Below are 10,508 nucleotides of genomic sequence, written 5' to 3' on the forward strand. Positions count from 1 at the left end.
TGTGGAATAATCCCCTTTGTCAGCCCTATTGGGCCAGGATATGGTACAGTTTTCTCCAAGCAGCACCACAACTGAGGCTCGCATCAAAGGTTGCAAGTAAAAGAAAACCTTCTTCTGGGTTCGTGGAAGATTGTGATAACTGTGAAAGCAAAGGAGCCTTCAGGGATGGCACGAGCGAGCGCAGGAAACCTCTGAGGCATTCTTGTCATTTCATGAGAAGCCCAAGGAAGGGCAGAGATTAAGAAGAGCAGGAGGTTCTGGCCACAGCTGCGAGGTAGGTACAGGATGAGGAGTTAGATTAAGAGGGAAGTTCTGTGAGGAAAATTTAGGAGGAGTCGGATTTCAGTGTGGAGCCTGGTGGTAGGCTTGCAGTGACTCAGAAAGCCAGCTTGAGTGAGAGCCGCCTTTGTTCCACTTGGGCTGAACGCTGGTAGGGAAGAAAGCCGCTGCAGCCTCTGCCCGGGTGTCCCTCCATGCAAGCAGCTGCAGCAGTCTCCCCCTGCGACCTGCTTTTCCAAAATGCCCCCGAGGTAAGAAGAACCCTAACCACTTTCTCCCCCTGATGTTCCTGCACGGAACTTTTAAATCTCACCTCTGCTCTCTTTCTTTTGCCCCCCCCCCCCCCGTTTAAAATCTCTTTCTCTAGCCATTCCCTGTGCTGGCCCTGGAATTTGCTCCTGCTGCTTTTAGGGTCATCGCTCCCTGCTGTCCTACCGGCTCAGGTCATAGAAGGTAAGAACCTCCTCCCTCTTTCTTTTTGCTAATTGTGGGGAGAGGGGCAAGGCATGAGAGGTTTATTCTGAATCCTCAGCGCTTCTGCCATGGATGCAAAGTAGGAACTGTGCATTTGTTTGAGGATGGTATGTATGAAGTCTTTTTGGAGAACTTGGTGGAGCATGGCAGAAAGTTTCCAAGAAGTTGCAGCTGTCATTTGTCCTGGCACTTGAGGGGTTACGGTTGAACTGCTGCTGGCTGAAATTTTCATTTTTCAGTTTGATGCCAGAAAAGTATTCAGGATTGCTGTGCATGGTTTGGAGTATGCAGAGCATTTCAGTATATGCATGACAGGAAAATGCAGCCTTCTCCAACTGGGTGCACTCCAGATGTGTTGGACTGTAAGCTGGCCAGGAGATCATGGGAGTTGTAATCCAATACATCTGGAGGACTGCAGGTTCAAAGAAGGCCAGGGTAAGGCTTCATTGTTATTTTTTTTTTAATGTTTACTGATACTGTGAGGAGAGCACTGTGAGGTGTGGATTATTTTCTTTAAAAAACCTTGTTAGATTTTAAATTTACTTTAACTGGCAAGACAGACTAGGATCCAAATAAATGCTAGCTCAGCCTTCCCCAACCTGGTGCTCTCCACTACAGTTCCTGCTATTCCTGGTTGATGCTGATGGAAGGTGCACTCCAAGACATCTGGAGGGTACCAGATTAGGGAGGACTGGAACAGACAGGCTGATGGAGGCACACTTTGAAGCACAGTGCTGGGCAGTCTGCGGCTGGTCCTGAATCACTTTTGAAATGTTGTAGTACACTGTCTTCATATCTGCTTGCATTTGTTCAAGGAGCTGCAGGGAAATGTACTGGAAAGGATGGGAAGGTTATTTCTCTTTATCCTCGCAATAACTCTAGGAAGTTGACTGGGCAGAGAGAGTGGCTGGTCCACCATAACCTATTGCAAAATTCAAGGAAAAGCAAGGATCAGAACCCAGATCTCTCTATTCCCAGTTGAACTCTCTGTTCCACTAGCAAGTATAATTTAAGTCTTAGATTCTATGACATCTGGAGAGCACCAAGTGAGACAAGGCTGCTGCATTCAGTACCTACATGACATGGCTTTTTATAGTCCTTCTAATTCAGTCTGGAATAAATCTTCAAAGGAAGTCAGCCATTTTCCCATTTCTGAGGCAGAGACAATGAGAGTCACTCATTTACATTATACAAACAGGGAACTACATCTTAAGACAGTGACCTGCTCAAAGCCAGTGTGGTGTAGTGGTTAAGAACATGGGACTGGGACTCAGACGATTCAGGTTCGAGTCCCCGCTCGGCTATGGAGCCAACTGGGTGACTTTGGGTCAGTCACAGACTCTCAGCCCAACCTACCTCACAGGGTTGTTGTGGGGATAAGATGGAGGAGGAGAATGATGTAAGCTGTCTTGAGCCCTTTGTAGGAAAAAGGCAGGATGTAAATAAATAAATAAATAAATGGTAACTGCAGATTCTATAGGGGTTGATCCAATTTTTGCCATTAGTCCTTTGACAAAGTAATCAATTTGAGATGTGTGCCAACTAGTTCCAAAGCATCCAGCTAGAGGTCTACAAATGCAACTGTGGCCCATCTGGGGACTATGGCCCTCTTATGGAAACAAGTGAAATATGGGAATGCCTTTGGTTCCTCTAGTGCATCTTTTAATGGAAGTGGAAGCCCTAATGCTCCTGTGGCAAAGCTGGGGAAAGGAGACAAAACAAAAGCTATCCACTATGCATGTCATCCTGTTGAAGGGCCAGCCTAGTAGGGTCTGCAATATCTACCAGTCATGGAACTAGTTGAAGCATCTGCTTCATGTGGCAAATCTGGGGTATGTTCAACTAAGAAGCAACAAACTTTGAACACATTTTGCTTATGTCACCAGTTCCTGAGGGTGGGCAAGTAGAAGTACCATTTCCAAGATGGCTACAGGCATTTGTATTACTCTCTAGGCAATATGGTGCCATCCATCAGCCTAAGTGGACATGGCCAATGGTTGATGGGTATTATCATCCAAAACATTTGCAAGGCACCAGGTTGCCCATTCCTGCTCTGGAATAATGCCATGATGGACAGTTAATTGGGAATATGCTCAAAATGGAGTTATATATATGGCAGTGTTTACAAACCTATAAACATGAGTTTAAAAATTTGGCAACAACCATAGCATCCTGAAGATAGAATGGTCCTGCTTCACCTCTGTCTTGACACAGGATATTCTGCACTTAATTCATCTCTGAAGATCCAGAGAAAATAGAAAGATGACTAAACAAATCTTGCAAAGCAGCATTTTCTATAACTGAATTTTCATCTTGTTTAGCCTCAAGTTTACCTTTCAATAATTTGAAGGTGCAAGTTTAAAGATGTAATAATTTAAAGGTGCAAGAAACAAAATCCTACCATTCCAAGCATGCTTGAGACAGCATTACTGTCTACGGTGTATGGAAAGTTGCAGGATATTTTTCTATCTAAACATGCATAGGATTACACATTAAAACATTTAAGTTTGCTGTATCCTCAGTTACAGGAGGAACAAGACTTCCTCCCTCATCCTGTGCGTCTCATTTAGGCCTGCAAGACAGGTCACAGGTGTAGCTTCTGCTGCTGCATCTGTACTGTTTGCACCTGTAAGTACAAACTTCCTTTGATATGTCAGTTTTCCCATTGCAAGGAGGAAAGGCACTGCATTTTATTGACATAGAAAGCAAAGTTTTTAGTAAGCATCACCCAAGAATCTGGAGGATTCACCTAAAGATTCTTCAGTCATCACTTCTGCTTTTGACAACTTTACAATGTGTCCTTAGGGATGGAAAAAAGAGAATCAACCACCAGTCGAGTCTTGCCCCTCTGCTTGCATGAGGGAGGGAGGGAGGTCTCTCAGGCACATGTGCAAGTGGGCAATGGGGGAATCGGCTGAGTGGTGCTGCTCCTTTTTGCACGCAGGTAATTGCCTTTTCCTGTCCCAAGGAAGATCTTGAGAGCAGGAGGCAGGCAAAGCAGGGACTCCTCTAACAGCTGTGAAAAACAGCAGCTGTCAGTGGCATTTGGCAAGAGTGATAATGGCTGTTCCTGCCACGCAGCCCTCTGGTTCAGGTCTTCATACCATGATAGGTTATGGTTTCTGGGACTGGATGACACAACAGGCCATCACGTTACACAGAAACCATAGAACAGACTGTTGTTTCTGCTTGTGTTTTCTAAAGAGCAAATGTACCATGCTGAAATACCACAATGGGTTTCAGACAACATGACAGACCAACAGTGGTCAAAAACCACAGTTGCTTGTCATATCTTGCAAAACCGCATTAACTAACATGCTCTGAACACCTCTGTTACTGGGACCATGATGCATTTGTCTCTCCATTCTCCTTGCTTTGGCTTTGTTGCAATATTGAATGGGACAATCTGTGTTTGGCACAAATTTATCAAGGTTAAATCTTGTCTGAGATTATTAGAAGCCAGAGGAAAGAGAAGCCTAACTTTTGGCAGTTTCCATCTCTCGTTCTGCTCCCTTTCACACAAAGCTTCCAGTGATATGAAGTCACACCCTCTCCACCTAACAGATTTTGCAAGTGCATTGCTGAATTTTTAGCTACTGGCTTATGCACTTCTGTACTGTGCACTGTTTCAAGATGTTTAAACTTTTCAATAAGCATTAACTTTGCACAGCTAAGTTAAAAGCAAGTTCAGTTGCTGCATTCATGCATTAAAGGATAACAGAATGCATTTATGAAAACTCACCAAACCTGTGAATGCCACCACAATGATTTACAAGTAGTGTGTGAATTATTTTTAGTAGCCCCCAGAAAGGTTTATTTATTGTATTTACATGGGTGCCCTACAATCCCTAGGGTGGCTTACAAATATGTATTAAAATAACAGTAAAATTGACAGATTAGAAAACAAACATCTAGGAATTAAGACAGCAGAATGCTTTTGTTGTGTTTTTCTAGATTAAAACTGGAGACACTTTTCACCTGAATTCAAGGAGATCCTACTCTTCTCTTTTTCCAGTTAGTTAAAGTCCAGAATTGAGGCTGCATTTATTCTGCTGCAGCCTTGTTCCTGTGGCATTGAAATTGATGCCACTGGGATCTCACTGCTCTGAGAAGCATGCTTCCCATGTGGTGACTGAACTTTTAAAGACACACTTCAAGCCCTCTCAAGACACATGGCTTTCAAAGAACTGCTCAGCATGCTTAGCAGTCCCAAGAAAGGATGTACTCATTGCAATTTGTACCCTGCACCCTCATTTCTTGCATTCTATGAGGCAATTTTTTTGGTAAGCTGTCCTGAGACATTTGTAGTGGACAGGTTAGAAAAGCTTTTAATAAATAAGTAATAAAATAAATTTAGAGTCCTTGTGGGCATAGCATGGAGAGCAGACAGTGGACAAGAGGAATGGGAGCTAAGTAGAAGGTGCATCAGCTGAAGGGCCTCAGAGTATGTTAAGGCATGTGTAGTTTCCACTGGGGCAATACTAGCTGGATAAAGAGACTAAGGTGGCATGCCACAGCTGAGATACTCACTCTCTTCCTCCATGGATCCTTTTGCTCTAGCCTTACAGCAAATTTACAGTCCCGTTGGCCATTCAGTGGAGGAATCTGACGTGGCATGCTACAAAGCACCAAAGAGTTAAAATCCTTCAAGTATCTTGGCTAGCAGATCCTGAGGTCCTTAGTAAATGAACATGCTGCATTTCCAGAGGAATTCAGCCTTATGTAGCACATGGATGGAACTTTGTGTTTCTCTGCAGGTTTGCTGTAGAATAACCTATCCTAAACTGGCACTAGTGATGTGTGAGGAATCTAGTTTGAGAATGGAAATTCATTGGATTACCTTTGTTTGACTCCCTGGATTCTGGCCTGCTTTCTCTCTCTCCTAAGTCCTTGCACTGAGTATTTGTATGGGTGTCCAGCAAGATGCAAGTCCAAACAAATCCACAAGGCTGGCTTGCACACATGCCACCTTGTATGCTCTCTATGTAAGCGAAATTCTGCTTCTACACACAACTTGCAGTCTTTGTGTACTTGCAGACTTTGCATACTTTGCAAAAAGAATTACTCATATTGCATACTCTGTGCAGAGGATCACATACTTTGCATACATTACACAAAGGAATATGCATTTTGTGCAAAGAAATGGCTACTATCTCTACGCATCTGCACATTTCATCTTAGCTGGGCTTGCTTCCTAGCTAGGGCCAAGTACAGGAAACAAGTCTGGCAAGTGCAAAAGAGCCAGATTCTGGCCTGATATTCACATCCCTACACGGCACTCTCCTGATGTTTTGGACTATAGTTCCCATCAGCCCCTACTAGTGTTGCCAATGACCAAGAGTGCTGGGAGTTGCAGTCTGGAGGGTACTAGTTTAGGGAGGCTGCTGTAGAAGGATGCTCTTTTAAAAAATGGCACCCTTCCTAAATGTCTCAATCTGGTCCTGCCCCCAGATATTCTGGTTTACTTTTAAAACAGCTGAAAATACAACCATTTTTTTTTGCCAGCCAAAGCATGAAATTAGTCACCCTTGTATAAATTGTCTTTCACAGAGTTCATTTTTTCCAGGTGACAAGCTTGCTAATTTTGTAGCTGTTGGAATGGATTGGTGATGGGCTGCATGCTGCTCCATGGGTTCCTTGAGTCACAAGTGGCAGGCCCAAGAGAACATGTTTGGTGAAGGGCAATCTGTCACCTTGTCTGCTACATCATAACAAAGAGGCTCTCTATGGCAACAGAAAATCTCACGGCATGCTGCGTGTCATGGAGAAAGCAAACTGCTACAAAAGGGAAAGGCAAATATGAAGTGTGGAACAAACGAAGCTGTTTGCCATGGTGTGCAGGAGCAAGAGTACTTTATATGGGCTTCAACTGGGTGACTCAGAGGGAACCCGCCTTCCCCAACCTGGTGCTCTCCAGTTGTTTTAGACCACAACTCCCAGCATTCCCAACCAGCACAGCCATTGCCGAAGTTGGAAACAACTACAGGCTAGTTGCTAATACCACTTTTCTAGGCATGGTACTGCAATTAATTGATTTTAACCATTATGTTTGGGGCCAGGTAGCCAGAACAAATACCTTCTATATCTATGTATGCTGGCACTAAGATCACTGTCTAAGGCCCTCTACCACATGCCTAGCCAAAAGAGGAGAAAGCGATGACTTTTCAGTGGTGGCACCTTATCTCTAGAACATGAACATGATCCCTAGAAGGGCTTGTTTAGCATCTAGGTCATAGTGTTTTTGAAACCAGATGAAGACCTCTTTATTCTCAGAGGTATTTTAAGAATTGTGAATTTGCCACTGGGTTTTCTTTGATTTATCTGCTGTTTTTATCATGTTTTATTGTTCGTAATTCATATTTTCTGTACCTGTTTGCTGCCCAGAGAACTTCACTTATTAGGCAAACATCAAGCACAATAAATTCCTGTCATGTTTCAGGGGCTTCCTAAATGTGTACCATGGACCTCAGTTATGGACAGTAGGGAACATATTTGATATAATACACATGTGTGTGTTTTGGCATCTCCACTGTTTTGCCCTCCAAAATGGGCTGGATGCAATATACTGGCTGGGGCAGCAAGAACAAGGGATGCCATGTTGAACAGGCCTGTTATTCAACCCCAGAAAAAGAACTGAAATGGTGGACCACGTGAAGAAGAACTTATAGGGAGAACAGACTTTTTGGCCTCCTTGGTCACATATCCAATCATCTTCTAAAAGAACAACAGACTTAAACTTTTGATGAATGCTAAACATGTAGCCATAAGTGTGCAACACTTGAAAAGCTAATGGACTTTTAGGGATCATAAGCATGCATACAATTATAGTTAAACAAGGATGTGTTGCAGCTGGGATATTTGGGGCCTGTGCTCCTTTTCCCCTTCAAACTCCTTAAGTAATTTCTCATTACTTGTGTTTTATTAGGAACCCAATACAGCAATTGCCTGCTGTAAATAAAAGTGCTCAGAAATAGCCAGACTAAATATTTGTGACTTTTCCCCATGGATGTGTACATAGTGCACATGCAGTGGGGGTCAGTAGATCGTTGACTTAACCTTTGTGCTGCTGGGATCTGTTGAAAAAAATTCACAACAGCAGTAGAATTTGGGTGCTTCCAAATGAGACTTGTACCATCACTTTGCCTCATTTATATAATTTTACACAGGCCATAGACAATGTTGTCTGGAATGTGAAACCCTCCTGTGCCTTTACTAAGGTGCAAAATATGGGATAGCTGCTCAGTGCCTTTTGACTGAGAAAAGCAGTAGAAGCTTCTGTCTGGAAGCATCCTGTCTTAGAAACACAGTCTTATGTTTCTAAAAACATCCTTTTTTCAAAACATTCTGTCCAGCTGTTTTCTTACACAGAATGCTCTTTCTGCTCACCCACCTACTGTTTATTATTTATTCATTTATTATATTGATATCCCATCTTTTTCCTGCAAGGAACCCAAGGTGGCTTACAAGGTTCTCCTCCTCTTCATTTTATCCTCATGTCAACCATGCCATGAGCTGGATTATACTAAGAGCCAGTGACAGGTCCAAAGACACCTGGTAAGTTTCATGGCTGGAAGCAGCCTAGAAGCTGGATCTCCCAACTCCTAGTCCAACACTCCAACTACTAATGTCACTCTAGCTGCTCCAGGGCAGCCCTCTGAACTTCCCTCACCAGCTCTCTAAATCCTCTGTCAGTTGCACACAGTCTGTCCTCCCAACATCACTCATTCTGGGATTTGTATTTGGCAGAAGCAGCAGCTGCTGTAAGGAGATGTTTTGATTTGACTGGAGTGTGGCCAGACAGCTCTGTGCACCCATGTACATTGGTCTCCTTGACTGGAATTCTGTGTCTATCTGTGAAACTGATTGTGGGACTGTTTGTGGTTTTTGTGTGTGCAAACGCAGTGGGCCCAAATAAGAATGCATTGAAGGCATGTCTGTATGTGAAGAGGCATCCATAAATATGTCAAAACAGATGTTGGAATAGCGACTTGGTACCTACAGTCCTCTTCCAAAATGGATAATGATCTTCTGAGTTTAATAAGCCCTGGATTATCTATTTCCATTGCTTTTTCATGCAGAATATTGTCCTCTTGTTCAGCCATCCACATTAAAACTAGGACTTTAATATCTCATATAACAAGGACATCTACAGAGTGTCACCAGCTGAGCTGCCTGTTTCTTCTAGTGCAGTCTATCCTGATTTTATAGCACTTAAAATGCTTTTCCTCATTTCAAGACAATTATTTTGGGGAGGAAATGGTCCCAGGGTAGCCTGCAGCATTAACTGGGGGTATCTGGTAACACCCATGGAACAAATTTATCAAAGCAGACCTATTGTGTGCTTATTTTCAAAACTGATTATGAGTATACACTGCACATCGTATTGCAACAACTACAAGCAAAGAAAGTTTGCTTTGTTAGTAGGACAACAAATGGATCCAGTGCCTTCTTCAAGGGAAATGTTTTAAAAAGGGATGTATGTGTGTGTCTGTAATATGGAAAAGTTCTATCTCCAACTCAGTAAAATTATATTTGCCAGGAGGAGAAAATGTAGTACCTACAATGTTAAAGAGCAGGCAGTGTATTTTTCAATCTCCATGCATATGTTGGATGTGCTGTTTCAGTAGAAACTATAGCCTTCTTCCTGTGTACAGAGGACAGTGGGATATAAGAGTGTGACCAAAATAAAATGGTCTATGATTCAGTAAGGAGGAGACTATCAGGTTTCCAAGGAGAGCCCTTATCAAAGAGAGACTGAACGCCAGATCTGATTTTAAACACTATGCATGTAACATTTATTATATGATATAAAGAATACAAAAGTATAAGAATAAAAGTTCAGCAATCATCAGCAACAATACCAAGAAAGGCCTCATTCACACTCACATTCATCCAATACTCACATACGACCATTAGACCCTTCTCCAGTGGTGATCAAGCATGGCAAGGGCTGTGGGTGACCAGTTGCAGCACTGTCCCGGCACACACGGGAGCTAGAAAGCCCAGGTATTTTATACCTTAAAGTTGATGCTATCAGTTAGTCCAACTGGATCGAACAGTGAGCTAATTTGAGCAAAACTGATGCAGGGTGTACTGGTCTTCCCTTACCTTGGACAAACATGCTTGTCACATTCCATTCTCTCTCTGGATGGTACAGGGCAGGCTTATCTATCATGTTCCATTCGCCAACCACTCCCAGCTTTCAGTTTTGCTATGCAAAAATACCTCCGTCTCAGTCAGTCCCATCGTGCTCTTTGATTCTCCATTTTCTTCTGGGTCTCTTAGGCCTTCAGGAACCCATGCACACTGTAACAAGAGCTCCAGCCCTGCCCCCTTGATCCAGGACTTCTGCATGTAGATGGGGAAGGTCTGAAGCAGAATTGTATCTGTGTTGAGCTAAATGTAGTTACAGAGTGCCAGAAAATCAATCCTGTTGATTAGGATTAGCAGGGTTCCCAGTAATGTGGAGCTCTGTAACTATATGGTGACATTCCTGCTTCATCTTTTCCATTAACATGGGGAGGTAAGGTCAAAGGGGGCAGAGGACACATTCCCAGCTATCCTCCATGTTCAAAGTTCTATTATGTCCACAGAGGGCTTGTATTCCAGGGACTTTGGGACTCCTTAGAATCTTACAAGGGATTAATCAGTAAGAAGACAAGTTATGGCAGAGAATTCCCTAAAGTACAGCTTTCTCCACTAATACTGACCTCCTGCAATTGTCCAATAATCTTGGGCTGTGCACCACATGAACT

At 43.1% G+C, this 10,508-nt stretch overlaps 1 protein-coding gene across 2 annotated transcripts in view; it reads left to right on the forward strand.

Moving 5' to 3' along the window:
- Positions 1 to 409: 409 nt before the first annotated feature.
- COL15A1 (collagen type XV alpha 1 chain) overlaps positions 410 to 10,508 on the forward strand; it is a 222,073-nt gene continuing 211,974 nt past the window's right edge. For both annotated transcript variants that reach the window (XM_044452802.1, XM_044452793.1), the window contains exons 1-2: positions 410 to 530; positions 647 to 732. In XM_044452802.1, coding sequence (XP_044308737.1) covers positions 520 to 530; positions 647 to 732 — 97 coding nt within the window. In that variant the 5' untranslated portion in view covers positions 410 to 519. The remainder of the gene's footprint in view (positions 531 to 646; positions 733 to 10,508) is intronic.

Source organism: Varanus komodoensis, unplaced genomic scaffold (assembly GCF_004798865.1).
Source record: "Varanus komodoensis strain SLA01 unplaced genomic scaffold, ASM479886v1 scaffold10, whole genome shotgun sequence".
Classification (NCBI taxonomy): domain Eukaryota; kingdom Metazoa; phylum Chordata; class Lepidosauria; order Squamata; family Varanidae; genus Varanus; species Varanus komodoensis.